Genomic DNA, 15,356 nt, shown 5'->3' on the forward strand with positions numbered 1-15,356 from the left:
ATAGGCAAACAAGCTGAGGACATTTTCTCAGGCGAGGTTCTCTCTTCCCAAATGACTCTAGTGTAGGTCAAGTTGACATGGAACCAGCTATCACACGCCCCACCCCCACACCACGTGCAAACAACTTTTTCCAGCTAAGCTTCATCTCCCTGAGGTCCCAGAATCTCCTCAGACATCTTAGGACCACACATCCAAACATAAGGCTGTGGGACATGTCACACTTCAACTGTAGCAACAGGTAACACCACTGTCCCCATCTCACAGAGAAGGTCTCACCAAAGGGAAAGGAAGCCCCCAGTGGGTGGGGTGGGACACATAGCCATTGTCAGCTTCAGGGGACTACGGGTCACATACATGGATTTGGGAAGAGGAAACCCCCAAAGCAGGGTAATGGTAAGGCAGGAAGGTAAGGACAAACTTTGGAATTTTCCAGGAACCCCAGGTTGGCTGCAAAGGCAGAACTGTTTTCTGGAGGCTCCCATGTGGCTCTTGTGTACTAAGTTGGGTTTAACTGAGTCCTGGTTGACGCAGCTGCAGGCCCCCATGTTAAGTCACCAGGAGCCATGCTGTACTTTCCTGGCCTGTGTTCTCTAGGGGGACCCCTACTTTACTGGTTACCACTGTCTGATGGGATCCTCAGTGGAGTGAGGAGACGTCCTGGGAGACATCAGGACGCCCGTGACCCGGAAGGCCTTGTTGGACCCTTCCTGGCTAGTCCCAGATAGACTAGCTGGATCAATCCAGAGAAACGAACTCTCCTCTGGTAACTACCACTCTTCCTCAGACCCAAGTCCTCTGTGTGGCTGGGTGTTCCCTCCGGCTGGCCACATCCACACCCTCTTGGAACTCCAGAGAGCCTCTGATAGCTTCCACGCTGCAGTCCGTGGCCACATCTGGCTGCCAGCCCAGGGGCTTGTCTGACGGGAGCCAGATGTTGCATTTTCTCCCTTCTATCCTAGAAGTTCCTGGCTTCCTCTGACAGACTCCCACCTTGGTTCTGTGGTGTTGAGAGGCCTCCGAAGCTGCCAGTACCCCGCAGTACCATGGCTTTGCTGTGTGAACCCTACAGCTCTCTCATTCCCTCCCCCCCCCCCCCCCCGCAGGCCTGCAAGCTGCCTCATTTCAATTTCCCACTTGCTTACCAGTGAACAATGGTGGCTCTCTACCTTGGGTTAGACACTGGGGGGCGGGGGGGTCCTATGACCACATGAAATAATAGAGTGCCTGCCTTCATTAATATTTGGGGTGAGTTTGAGGGGAGCATCCAGATGAACGGGAGGCTGTGTGTATCCAGCTAAGCATCTACTTCAATGTCTCCTAAAAAAAAAAATTGGTAAAACACTCATTTTACTTACTTTACTCTCTTTTAAAATTTACAATAGTGATATGACTTCCTTTGAAAATTACTTATGCTGGGCGGGAGGTGTAGCCAGGAGTAGAATTTGTCTCGTATGTGTGAGGATCTGGGTCCTGCCCCAGTGTTACAGAAAGAGAGGGGAAAAAGTAAAAAGGAGGGAGCCAACTCACTGGGGATCGTAATTACGTAGCAGGCACTACATCCATACGGCAAACAGGGCTTGGGCCTCGGGGAGCCTGGGGGCCAGCTGTTCCTCACATACTCGTAAGAAGCAGTTTGGGGCATCACTAGAGCAGTGCTCTTCCCACACAGGCGTTCTCTGCATCGGAGAGCAGGGTATCTCTAACTGTCTGAAGCCGCCACGACGCTGCACCTGTAGATCTGGAATGCTCAGGTGCTGAGGACTTGGTGTCAGCTTCATGTTCCTGGGAGGTGATGGAGCCTCTGAGGAGGCAGAGCCTCTTGGGATAAAGTAATTTGGGGTGCGCTCTCAGGGGGTGGTATTATTGGGCTCCCGTCCCTTCCTTCTTTCTCTGCTTCCTGGTCTACTTTTGTCCCCCACCCACAAACACAGCTACAAATCCGGTTTATTAGCCACTGTGCCACACTGGCCACATTCCAAGTGCTCAGGAGCCACACATGGCTCTTGGCACCACTCTGGTGAACATGGAGAGAGGGAGGGAGGGAGGGAGGGAGGGAGGGAGAGAGAGAGAGAGAGAGAGAGAGAGAGAGAGAGAGAGAGAGAGAGAGAGAGAGAGAGCGTTGAACCTATGTGGAACCCACGCTCTACTCCTGACCCAGCCCAACCCCAGCTGTTTCTTAGGCACTTTGTTTTCATAACCAACACAAACACTGCAGAGAATTTCTCTCCTTGAATCTAAAAACAAGGTGGATAAATAGCCAATTTTTATTTTGAACGACTAATGTAATGATACTGTAACAGTACCTTAAATGGGGAAAAAAGAATTTTATATTACAATCCAGTATGAAACACTCAGATCTGACGACATTTTCAGATACCTGAAACTGCACATAATGGGTGAGTCTGAGTTTAAAAGGGCCAGGGTAATATTTACTTGCGTGTCGTTGGTAGGCGGCAGACACGCAGACTGATGGAGACATAAACGTCAGGGGTTACAGTGTCCCTCAGTGGTTAAGGACACAGCTTCCGTCATCTGTGACACGGTTGGGAAACCATGAGCAACTTTTGGGGAATTCCAAACAAGACAAAGTATACCGCCTTACCTCACGCGGCCTTGAGCTCTTGGAAGCATTCTTTGCGTGTTATAACTGTGCAGAAATAGGTTTCCTCATCAAGCGGAGCTCAGCTCTGGTCTTAATCATTACAGTGGAACTGTCTCACGCACAGGCATGCAGCTGGCCGTGCGGACGCTGTGTAGGAGGAGTAGGTGCCAGAGGCTCGTTTTCCTAGCCGGACCCCGGATGTGAGAAGCCCTGTCTCTGGTCATTCTCCCACATCCTCCAAAGTGTCCTGAGGGGGATGGCTTCTCCTTGATCCTGATTGCTCCGTGGTCTTGGCCTCCTGTCATCTTTCTGGCCAGCCTGGGCCAGAGCATGACAGTTTCATGTTGGGGACATCCTGTGCATAGGCAGAAATGGGCTGCTGTTCAGCCATAAGACTATGTTTGTATCCTAGGAGGGCGCCATCTACGCTCCTTGCTGGCACGTAGCCTGCCACCATCCTACCTTTTCCTGTGGGATCCCTCACAATAGTAGTTTTGGCTTCTATCTGCTCTACCGTGGGCCAGTGCTGGGCCCAGCTTGCCATCTTTTAGAGGCTTCTGGGTAAGGCTGGGGCCGAGCAGGGGCTATGTGGACTCCATACATAGTTGGTACTTAGCAGATGCCAGCGCCGCACTGGCTCACAGCTTCCTTCCTGTTTATTGGGCCTTCTCCACCTCTTATTTTGTTTCCTTGTGAGGCGTTGGCCCCACAGTTTAAATCTGATCTACCATCCAGTATGGCAGCCGCCACTAAGAGGTAGCTATTTAAACTTGGAGTAATTAAAATCAAGCAAAGCCACAAACCCGTTTCTTTAGCCACCCTTCCACACCGGCCACGTTCCAAGTGCTCGGTAGCTACATATGACTCTGGCAGCATTTAGGAAAGCACAGAGAGAAAGAGAGGACGCTTCTGGCTTTTTTTTAGGTCAGCACAGTCCAGTCACGACAGGGATTGAAAACAGAGGCTCAAAGGTAAGCAGCTAGTTTACAGTCATTTCCCCCAGAACTGTAGTTCTTACGTGGGGAGACCGAGCTCAGTCCACTGTTACGCTAGTGTGGTGAGTAAGACGTCTGTCTCCCCGCAATCAAACTGAGCCCAGAACTGGACTCTGTTCTTCACATAAACACAAAATATGGCCCAATCCAGGCTCTTCGCAGCATCCTTGCTGTGGTTTGAATGTGTGTTGAGAACTCAGTCCCCAAACCAGGATGCTGACGGTATTTGGAGACAGGACCTTTGGGAGGAGGTAAGGATTAGATAAGATCATGTGGATGGGGGGGGGGGGCATGTCAGTGGCGTCAGTGGCTTTGTTAGAACAATCAGCGACACTGAGCTTACCATGTGATGACCTGCTCACCTTTGCTGCAGTGTGAGGGTTCAGCCAGATGCTGACATCACATCCTGGGGATTCCCAAGCCACGTGAGCCTTTGTTCTCTATAAACTACGCAGCCTTGGGTGTTTTGTTCTGACAACAGAAAACAAACTAAGAAAGCTCCAGATCTGGGGAGGACTTATTTGCCTGACGATGAAACCAACAGGAAAGCTGATGAAAAGGCTGATTGGGCTTCTAAGTCAAACACCATTGGAGACAGCACCCCTTGCCATGTGGAGGAAACAGGAGTGACCCCTGTTCACACCCCCTCAAAGGGAAGGCCCAGGGTGGGCTCAGGATCTACGTGGGAAGGAAGAGTAAACAGAACAACACACAGTGAATGGGTTTGTGACCCAGGGCTGGACAACTGACTTGTGGAATGGCACACTGTGGACTGCCCTGTGTTTCTCGGTCAGAGGGCATGAGCTTCCTCCCCACCCATGACCCAGCAGATCCTCTTGGGTGTTCCTGGGTCATATAGGATGATGCTCAGGAGGAGGTGCTCCACCTGGGGTGGGGGGAGGACTGTATAAGGGAGAAGTGGTGAGCTGAGGGACCGAGCAACATGGCCTGAAACCAGTGCTGAGCAGCTGAAGAGCAAAGGAAGAGAGGGAGGAGGGGGAGGACGGAGAGTAGGGGGAGGAGGAGGAAGGGGGAGGGGGAGGAGGAGGAGCACCCGAGTACATGGTACCATCTACGTGAGAGGAAAGCACATGCCTTGCAGGAACACACAAGGGAAGGCAGAGCCCTCCGTTTGAGGGGGGCCCTCCTCAGGACTCACACATGCCTGCCAACGGCTGTGGCTCTGATCTTGCTGTGCATTTCCCCGCACCATAGACCTGTGAGACGGTTCAGTTTCTAAGCCAGGTGCAGTAAGAGGTCAGGAGCGATGCTTTACCTCACATTGGAATAGCTGCTAATTAGGGAGAATAAGCCTAGTCTTAGGTTTTCATTGCTGTGATAAAGACCATGGGCAAAACCAAGATGGGCATCTTACAGGTCTCAGGTCACAGGCCATCACTGAGGGAAGCGGAGACTGAGGAGGACCACTGCCTTCTGGCTTGTTCCCCATGGCTTGCTCAGTCTGTTTTCTTATATAAACCAGGATCGCCTGCCCAGGGGTGGTACCATCTATAAAGACAACTGGGCTCTCCCATATCAATTAATCAAGAAAATGCCATACCAACATCTGGTGGCTGCGTTTTCGCAGTTGAGAGTTTCTCTTCCCTGACGATTCTAATTCATGCCAAACTGACAAAAGGTACCCAACATCAACCAATGGAGATGGTTGTGGACTGACTAGTGGGCGGGCCACACACAATATCAACCAATGGAGATGGCTGTGGACTGATTAGTGGGTGGGCCACACACAACATCAACCAATGGAGATGGCTGTGGACTGACTAGTGGGTGGGTCGCACATGCAGTACGGAGATGGTAAGGGCTGACAGCAAGATGGCGTGGGCTTTTTTTTTAAAAAAGATTATTTATTTATTTGTTTGTTTGTTTGTTTGTTTGTTTATTATGTATACAGCGCTCTGCCTGCATGTACACCTGCAGGCCAGAAGAGGGCATCGTATCACGTTACAGGTGGTTGTGAGCCACCATGTGGTTGCTGGGAATTACCATTGGAAGAGCAGTCAGAGCTCTTAACCTCTGAACCATCTCTCCAGCCCCAATGGCGTGGGATTTTTATCACACTTTCCAGAACAGGGAAGTTTAGAAACTGCTTGTTTCTAGCTTTTTCCATTTTTAGGTTGTGATTGGGCACTGGTGACTGAAACTGACGGGGTGTGTGTTTGTGAGTAGGGCCACCGACGTCGCAGGAGGCAGCGGACTGGGGAGGGAAGCAGAAAGCCCGTACCAGCCTCATCCAAGTTTCCTACTCAGGACGCACAAGGTCCCCCAATGGGAAGTGTGACAACACCAAGGCAGCATACTGGTAATGAGTGTTGTCATGTATGCATGCATCCCAGCTCCTGCACATGCTGAGCAAGCACTTACTGCCAGACACCGGCATTTAACTCAGCAATCGGCAAGCTTTTTCTGAAAATATTTCAGGCTTTTAAGCACACATGATCTTTGAAACACAAAAGCAGCCGCAGAATTGCTAAAATGACAAGCATGACTGTGTTCTAAAAAAAACTTAGACAACACTCTCAAACACACACCGTAAGATATGCATTTTGAGGTTTCTTTAAATCATTATCCCAGCACTTCGGGGGGGCAGAGGCAGGCAGATCTCTGTGAGTTTGAGAACAGCCTGGTCTACAAAGCAATTTCAGGACAAGCCAAAACAAACCCTGTTTTGAAAAACTAAAAAGAAGGCTGGAGAGATGGCTCAGTGGATAAAAGCACTGTCTGCTCTTCTGGAGGTCCTGAGTTCAATTCCCAGCAACCACAGGATGGCTCACAACCATCTATACTGTGATCTGGTGCCCTCTTCTGGCCTGTGGGGGTACAGGCAGGTAGAGCACTCATATGTAACAAAAAAGAAAACTAATCTTAGACTGTCCCTTGCGCTAGCACGGGGCTCAGTTCTGCCTTGATGAGGTAAGCTGTGATTCCAGCCCTCTCTGCCAAGCAGAATGTGTTCAATGAACTGACAGTAATGTCCTCACCTTGGCTCCCGGGCCAAAATCTGCCCAGTGTTGCCTGAGGCCCTAGGATAGACTGGGTGGAAAGATATGCTGAGGACTATGGGGAGCACCCCAGGGGGTCATCCCACAGGCAAGATGGCCGATGAATTAGGGAAGGTGGAGACTCCTGTTCCTGATAACATTTCCTCACTGTCAGAACTGCTCACCCCTGGACTTCACATGTCCTAAGTCAGGTTTGTGTGACTTCCAGCTGGAAGCATTATTGTTACTAAAACACAGCACAAGCTGGGGTGTGTGTGTGTGTGCGTGTGCGTGTGTGTGTGTGCATGAAATGAGATTGTATAGATGAGAATTCTGGCACACTGCCTCATGCACAGCAACTGCTCAGAAATGCTGGCTCCTGTCCTGTGTCCATGCCACCTCCACCCACCTCAGCCCCACAGACGCAGACTCCAGCCGGAGAGGGTAGGCCGCTGCTAGCAATCTGTCATTTACTCACACCATGCCTGTAGCAAGGTTTTCTCTCCAGGAGGCGGTCTTGGGACTATGGGGACCTGCCAGTCAAGGCTGAGACCTATTGAAAGGGAGGGGTGGAGGCAGCCTGGAGTTCACAGTGTGGCACAGGTGGCTCTCCTGGCCTCAGCATCCTGTCTTCTATCCGAAAGCAAGTGAAACTGTCCTAATCAGCAGGCGTCTCCACAGCAACCACTACAGCTTGTGGCTGGGATCAAGAGCCGCATTACCGGGGCCACTCCAAAGCCTCCCCACTTCTGATCTAGGCCTCTTCTGATACGGAGGGACAGTGTCACGATGTTCTCAGCCTCCAGCCTTTTGAGCCACTCTGTACTTTGGAAACTTCACGAAGCCATAAGGCTGATAGGATCCTCAGGTGGCAGGCGTCCCCATGCTGGACTGGTGTAGACAGACATCCAGGCCACAGCCTTCCCCAGAGGACCTGGGGCTTCTAGCCGGGGCTTCCTTTGCTGTGAGGTATTTCCGGAGCTGAGAAGCCTCCCGGAAGTTGAGACTAGCATGTGAAAACAAGAGAACAACAGCAGGAAGAAGAGCCAGAGTGGCTGACGGGAGAAGTGGAAAGTAAATCATGAAGAAGGGAGGGGGAGGGGCAGGGGGAGGGGAGTGGGGGAGGGGGAGAGAGGGTTAGCCCAGGAGTCTTCTGGGTATCTCTGCTGGGCATTCTCTGGTTCTGGATGTGTGTGTGTGTGGGGGGGGGAGGGGCTGTGGCCCTCCAGCTGGTCCCACAACATATGGGGCATCCCTGTCCTTAGCAAGAATAGACCCAGACTTCATGGCTTAGCTGACGACAGGGGTAATAGACTTAAGGAAGTTGTCACAAAACCAAAGGATGATGGGAAGGGTAGACAGTGAGGACAGCAGGGAACTGCTTTAGTGGGATGGGGTATCTGGCTGAGGCCTGTGACGGCCACCGGAGACTGACCTAGGGGCTGTAGAGGGCTATGGAGGCCTCAGGGGATGCGTGGGTTGGTAGACACAATGCAGTGGGCCTGGCAGAGCTAAGGCCAGAGGTCAGATCACATGGAGCTGTGAATGCCATGGCAGATAGGCTGTCATTAGGGAAGCTGTGCAGCTCTTTTTGGTCCTCAGAAGGCCACCATGGCCCTGAGTAACTACAAGGGAGCTGGGCACAGGGTAGGAGCCAGGACAGGACGGGCAGAATAGGAACAGGCAGAGCTGAGACAGGGCTGGAGCTGGCCTTCAGGAGGGAGCACGAGGCAGCATCTGGGGCTTTCTGCCCAGTCCCCCTCCAGCTTGTATGGCTTGTGTCCCATCTAGCTCAGCTCCCTGTGCCCACGGGGCTTCCACCTCACACCAGCTCTGGGGTTCTGCGTTGGGTCCTTGTGGCCCAGATGGAAAGAACCAAGTGACGTGCAATCTGAATGTCAGCATCACCTCAGAGAAGAGCCACCTGCGGTGGGCAAGGCATCCTGGCAGACACACCCAGAAGCGGACGTTACTATTGTTCTCACGTGAAACGGAGGCACCCGCAGGCAAGAAAGACTTGCCGAAGGCCACGTTCTACAGCTCAGCCCTGCCGCTCCCCTTCCCACACGGCGTGTACACCAAGATGGAAGAATAAAACTTTGCCCCACTTGGCCTCATAGAAGGGAAAACACCTACAGATCCTGCATAGCGCAGAGATCTAGGCCTCTGAGCCTGGGCCTCTCCCCAGCTTGTCTGTGCTTTGGGCCTGTTCCATTGTCCTTGAAAGAGGGGCCTTTGTTCCTACCAGCAGCCACCCACGTGGCCCAAAAGGACAATAGGACAGATGCCCTGGGCCCCCGCCTTGTCCTTTTCTGTCTTTCTGACCGTCTGACTGTGGCTTCTGGGTCAGAAGGGGGCTGCTTCGGTGCGTGAGAAGAAAGCAGGTTAACCCCTGAATGACCTCATCTGTGTGCGCCTTTCATGGTGGTCCGCAGACTGGGCTGTCTCTGCTTTCCTGGCCTTTTCATTCTCCTGACAACAAAGCCACGGAGGCCAGGCCAGGCCCTGGGCCCCACTCAGTGTTCAGGAGGAGAAGGAGGCTCTGCATTCTTCGCCACCGGCTCTAAGTTATGCCATCTGGCAGTGTGTCAGGCCGGGGGTTGGGTCTGGGTCACAAAACACCAAGCCTGCTATCTCCTTGGAGGGAACAGTTAAGGGAAGGGATGCTGGCACCCGGGCACCCTTGCTAGCAAGCACTGAGCACAGGTGGTTGGGGGACAGAGTCCTTCCAGCTACCCTTAGCGCATGTGGTATCTCCCTGGGCTTCACTGTCCAGAGCCTTGAGGAGGCCCAGGGCGGCTGCTCCTGTGATGAGGATGAGGGTTCGTGCTGTGAGAACGTGAGCCATGATGAGGCTCTGTGGTGTTTGTAGCATAGGTCCACACTCCCTCATGGTTCTCTCTGTAAAGGTCCCAACCCCAGAGGCAGCAGGCCTTGCTGTGGTTTCCAGCAGGAAGCACGTGATTAAGGTATAGCTAACGACCACGTTGTCCTGGCCCCGCAAGACGGACTCAAGGTGGGACATGTTTCCAAGGTCGCGCTGAAGCTCAGTTCTGGACTTCTACGAGACGACTTGCCTGAAGGTGAAAGCCAGCGCCCCGGCAGATTCGGTGACATTGCTTGGGCACCTGGACTCCCCCACCCCTGATGCTGGACACACCCAGGCTCTGTGGCTCTAAGAACTGAGTTTGTTTTTGCAAGTCAGCTGGAGTTAAGCTTTCTTGCGTTTATCTGAGAGGAACGGCTGGCAGAAAGGGATAAAGAGAGAAAATGGGGGTGAGGTGGGTGTGTGCATGGCTGTGTCTACGCTGGGTGAGGGGCCTGTGAAGGACAATGGCCAGGTAGGGTTGAGTGGCAGTTTGTGAACGGCGGTACAAATGTGCCTTCTGTTGCCGTTTCTTACGACAATGCATTCTCTCTCCCCCCTCGCCACATCAACACAATCTTGGAGGCAAAACCCTTTTTTAGGCCCAGGTGGACCGCCGTGTGAGACTGGAGAAAGCGGCTAAGACCTCGGCTCACGAGAGGCAGAGAGGGAGGGAGGCTAGCTTTGGGGCCTGGAGCTGAAGAGGGATGGGGGCATCCCCTTGCAAGGACTGCCAGACTCAGCAGGAGGGGGCTGGGCCAGGTGGGCTTCTGGATACTTCTATCCCCCTTTTATACTTGGGGACTTCTGTCTGACTTGGGGGGACGGTCTTACAATTCTGAAGGTACCAGTAGCAGCTTTGTGGCTCCTCTGTACATGGCACATTATGTCCTGGTATGTGTGACCAGGACCTGCTCTCCGAGGCCAGGAGATCATCTGAGAATCTTGAATGTTTATATCCCATTTCTGTATCCTTGACGGATTTGGCACAGGTCTGGATCCATGGAGCATGCATATGAAGTATAGCTTAATCAATCAATGAACATCTCCGATTGTGTAAGAATTCACTATTTTTTTAGGTTGGTGGGCAACGTGGTAGCCTGGAGCACTGCGGAAATACCCTTCCATCTACAACAAACCGATATCCCGGGAGAAACACAACACGTATGAGAACATAGGAAAGTCGGAAGCAAGAAGAGGCCTCCAGTTCACAAGAGGAGCAGGAGATGCTCACAAAGGTGGAACTCAGAAGACAGCCCGCTGAGTCAGCAAGAGGCTCCTGAGGAAGTCAGAGTTCAAATGACAGTAAGATGATAAAAGCTCCAGTCGCGGGCCTGGGGGCTTTATCCTGAGGCACGAGGCTTAGTCTCTCCCAAGAGCCAAGTTGGGAAACTCAATTCTAAGAAACTCATTTTAAAGTGGTCCAAAGAGAACCAGGCTGTGGTGAAGACAGAGCAGAGAACTCCAAAACCCTGATTCTAGAATGTTCTCTCAAGGGCCGCAGCTTTGCCATAGACAGACTTACAGCAAAAAGTTGTGCAGCGTCCCAGGAACTTACCATCACAGCAGAGACAGCAGATGTAAAACACTGTGGAAATGCAGACACTATAGCAAAACAAAAGCAGGCCCGTCAGAACCTGCAGGAGAATGGCTCCTGGACCTCCCATGGACACCAAAATCCTTGGGTGCTCAACCTCTTGTAGACATTGGCATTGTATTTACACAGAACCATCACACATCGCATGCCTTAAATCATCTCTCCGGAGCTTAGAATGCTCAGCATGATGTTAATGCTGCACGCATGGCTGTAACGCCATGTTGTATAGAAACAGTCATTCCACGGGAATGTGTTCAGCATAGACACAGCCTTTTTCTGGGGCTCACTGGTTCTCTGTGGATGGAATATGGAACACAGAGCGATAGTCCTTGTTTAACAGAATACCGACTCTGTTTCAAAATTAGAGAGGACTGGATGGAATCTACAACACAGGGCAGAGCAGGATGAAAGAGGAAGCTTGACTTGAAAGAGAGGCCAATGGAAGTCCTAGTGACGGTAAGTTGGGCTGTCACTGAAGAGAAGTGGCCGACCTTAGTTTACAGCTGGGGACAATGTGAGTTCTGGTCCAGCTGGGTCATTGATCTGTGATTTTAATAAAGCCACCAGGACCCTAAGTCACAAGGCTCTGACCTTAGAGCATCCTTAATCAGCATCTGAGTGGAATGTTCATTGACAACTAGAAGGCAAAGTCAGGCCATTCTGAATGGCTTCATGCTGCCCCCAAGACACACGGTCAGAGCACTTGCAATGAGTTAGCATGGTGTCACCTGGAAAAGCAAGGAAGGCATATGCTTGGAGTGTGCCCCTTCCTCCCATTTGTCCCTCCTGGGTGCACAGAGGAGGGGAGGTCAGGTGAAACCCTCAGGGACATCCGAGTGCCTGACAACGCAGAAGCAGAGGTGGGGAGGGATGTCCCCTCCCCAACACGCTCATCTACTGGGGTCTGAGCTGCTAGGTGGCGGGCTTTGGGAAGATGCTGGGATCCTGAGAACTCTGACATAATCAATAGATTAACCCTTTGATGGATTAATAATATGGTGGCTTTTTTTGTCTGTTTGCTTGTTTGTTTGTTTTTGTTTCTCAAGACAGAGTCTCTCTGTGTAGCCCTGGCTGTCCTGGACTCACTTTGTAGACCAAGCTGGCCTCGAACTCACAGAGATCCACCTGTCTCTGCCTCCCGGGTACTGGGATTAAAGATGTGTGCCACGACGGCCAGGCTATAGGGTGGCATTTTTGAGAGGTGGTGAAAGAGGTGTGGTGGGGCACTGGAGCCTTTTGCTGTGACCTGTGGTTGGCCCTGCTGCCTCTATACTCGGTTCTCTCTGCTTCTTGGCGGTCATGAGGTGAGTAGCTGTTGCCCAGAAGCAGTGGACCCAAGGACCATGACAGAAACATCTGAAACCATGATACAAAATAACCCGTTCCCTCCAGCTTGTAAAACCTCCTGTGGGTGTCTGAGGGGCAGGGCAGCGGTGAACGAGGGTAGTGGACAAGCCCAAGAGGACTGTGTATCTTCTCGGAGCCAATTAAGTGGTGTGGCATGTGGGGCTTTCATCCTGCCTGGTGCTGAGTCCACCTAGCACATCGCTGGCCTGGCTTTCTCGTCTGTGATACAATTGGAAAGACCGTCACGCTGGCTTTGAGCTCTCCCGCACTGATGTGGGAAGGGTGACGCTTAGTGTCCGTGCGCACTCTGTTTCTTTGCCCTTCCCATTCTTCAAAGACTGGAAACTTTGGCGTAAGTCGGTCCGCAGCCTGCTAGCTTCGGCTTCAGGAGATGAGCAGAGAAGGGCTGCATCCTCACCTCACCATCACGTGACCTTCCCGAGGGGTCACGCACCCTCTGGTCCTTGGTTTTCTCATTCCAGACTCTAGGCTGCCTGGCCTTTCCTAGTCTCTCCAGCTTCATCCCTCAGACTCTTGGTGTTTCTCATCTGAGGCCTCTACAACAGCTATTTTTCTCTTCTTTAAGAATGAACCCTGGGCCGGGCGGTGGTGATGCACGCCTTTAATCCCAGCACTCGGGAGGCAGAGGTAAGCAGATCGCTGTGAGCTCCAGTCCAGCTTGGTCTATAAAGTGAGTCCAGGACAGCCAAGGCTACACAGAGAAACCCTGTCTCGAAAAAAAAAAGAATGAACCCTGCGTATATTTGGGGCTCACCAGGACCATCAGACACCATTGTGGGGTCGCCCGGTGGGAGAGCATGCCTTTCTTCCAGTGTTGTCGGTTATTGTGCCTGAACGGTAGATGCAAGACGTATAGGCACTGTAGCCATCTTTTAATAAGACAAAGCCGCAGCAGCAACAGAGTAGAGAGGAGAGCACTGGCTGTGGAGAGGCAGAGCCTGCATTTATCTTTAACTCTTTCACTGCCTCACACTCCTTCCCATAAACCTGTAAAACAAGGAGGACTGAGACCTCCATCTTGTTCAGCGCTGCAATGGATAGGAATTTACCTTCCCTACCAACCGTCAAGCTCTTTCCTATTGTTCTAATTGTCTTAAAGCATAAATAAGTCATTGCGACTTTAAGGCAAAATGAAGGGCACCATTTGTTTCTCCTCACGGACACAAGAACCTTATGTCAGCCAGCCCAGATCTGCAGCCCATCAGCTATGCAAACAGGAAACAACTACGCAAACATTTGGAGCTGCGGGAGGCTGGCCCGGGTCAGCCTCTCCCAGCTGTGAGTCCCTCAGAAGACAAGGCTGAGACCCCTCCTCTGAGGACATAAGTTCAAAGCCAGCCTTTTGGGCTGTCCTCCCCTGGCCTTGGTCAGGTCACTCTTTTTCAGAGGGAAGAGCTGTCCTCGTTGGCTCCTCTAAGCTGGCTCCAGTCCCTTGCCTCTCCTCTCTGTCCCGTCACAGCTGGAACCGGGGTAGTTTTTGTTTGTTTGTATATTTGCTTGCTTGCTTGTTTTTCTTTCTGAAACGCATTCTGCTTGGGTCATCCTGGCTTAAAATGTTTCCATGCTTTCATGTGTTCTAAAGATAAAGGTTATGCTGCCTTCCAGGATCTAGATGGCTGGCCTTTTTCTTGTGTCTCCGGCTGTATTTTTCCAGCGAAGCTGACTCCTGTTTAGTTTCTGGAATGTTCTGTGGTGGCCTCGAGGGCTTTGCCCATACTGTTCCCATTCTCTTGGCTTTTTGCTCCCACTTCTGGGGCAGGGGACAGGCTAAGTCTGTAGCAGGGACACACCTACCCCTGGCTCTAGCATTTGTCCTGCCTGATGCCTCACATCTGTTCCTGTGGAGGGTTCCTGCTCCGTGACTGCAGGCGGGGACAGGGATTTCGGTCTGCTCTGTTCACAGCCACATCCTTCCCCAGGTAGACAGTGGCCCAGGGAAGGTCTCAGCTGCTGTGCAGGTCATAGAAGCCAGCCCGCCCTGTCATGTGAAAACATGAGCACCCAGGACAGCCAGGCAGAGTCTCCCAGCCGTTCTGCGCTGCAGTGGCTCCAGTCTGCTCCACCCAAGAGCGACAAGCTTGGGGAAAGCTGGTGACTTGCCAAAGTTACACATCTGTCAGCCTTGCTAGAATCGGTGCCCGGTCCTAAGTCTACTAGCTTCCCTGGTCCAGCTAGCACAAAAGGTCGCTTTAAATCTGTTTCCTCATCTGAAGAATAGTGTCATAACAGGACCCTCTTCATTGGGCTGTCTGTCCTAAGGATTAACTAAAGCAAGCCCATAAAGTGCTTTTGCGCAGGGCTCGCACACAGCGTTCAGTCAGTGACAACAGGATCACGTTGAAGAGCTAACAATGAGTATCAGTGGCTGCAATCCATGAGTAACAAGTAAAAGGATTTCGTGGGTGAACTGGAGGGTGAGCGGATGGATGGATAGATGGATGGGTCGATGGACGGTAATGGAGTCCACAGTGACTTAAGAAAAGGAAGAACCGTATTTACGAACGGCTGAAGACAGGAATGAATACTAGGGCGCTCAGCGGGGATGCACGCCTAAGTTTGGAGACCAGGACCCGCCCCATGTGTTCCGCGCCCGTTGCTGCTCCGCTCACCTGTAACGTCTAAGCTCTGCCTCCAGTCGCTGCATCTGGCGCTGCATGCGGGGGACGCGTCGCGCCAGCGCCTCCAGCTCCCGCACCCTGTGCAAGCTGCGCCTCACCGCCTGCCGGGCCTCCTCGGTGCGCAGCCGCACCTCCACCTGTCCGCGCTGCAGCCGCCGGGCGCGCGCCTCCGCCTCTGCCAGCGCGCCCTGCGCTCGCTGCAGCTCGTGCGTTGCCGCTTCTGGGACTTCCGACTGGCTCTTCCAGAGGCCGACCTGCCCGCGGGAAGCTAGAATGAATGCCCGTGGGGACGTCCTCTTACACCACAAAGC

At 52.4% G+C, this 15,356-nt stretch overlaps 1 protein-coding gene across 5 annotated transcripts in view; it reads right to left on the bottom strand.

Annotated features, from left to right (window-relative positions):
• EFCC1 (EF-hand and coiled-coil domain containing 1) overlaps positions 1–15,356 on the bottom strand; it is a 28,474-nt gene that overhangs the window by 11,053 nt on the left and 2,065 nt on the right. For all 5 annotated transcript variants that reach the window (XR_014776311.1, XR_014776312.1, XM_084766626.1 and 2 more), the window contains exon 2: positions 15,037–15,299. Coding sequence is in view for 3 of the 5 variants with exons in the window: in XM_084766626.1 (XP_084622752.1) it covers positions 15,037–15,299 (263 nt within the window). In the remaining 2 variants the exon portion in view is untranslated. The remainder of the gene's footprint in view (positions 1–15,036; positions 15,300–15,356) is intronic.

The sequence above is a fragment of the Acomys minous genome (assembly GCF_964271855.1).
Source record: "Acomys minous genome assembly, chromosome: 17".
NCBI lineage: Eukaryota > Metazoa > Chordata > Mammalia > Rodentia > Muridae > Acomys > Acomys minous.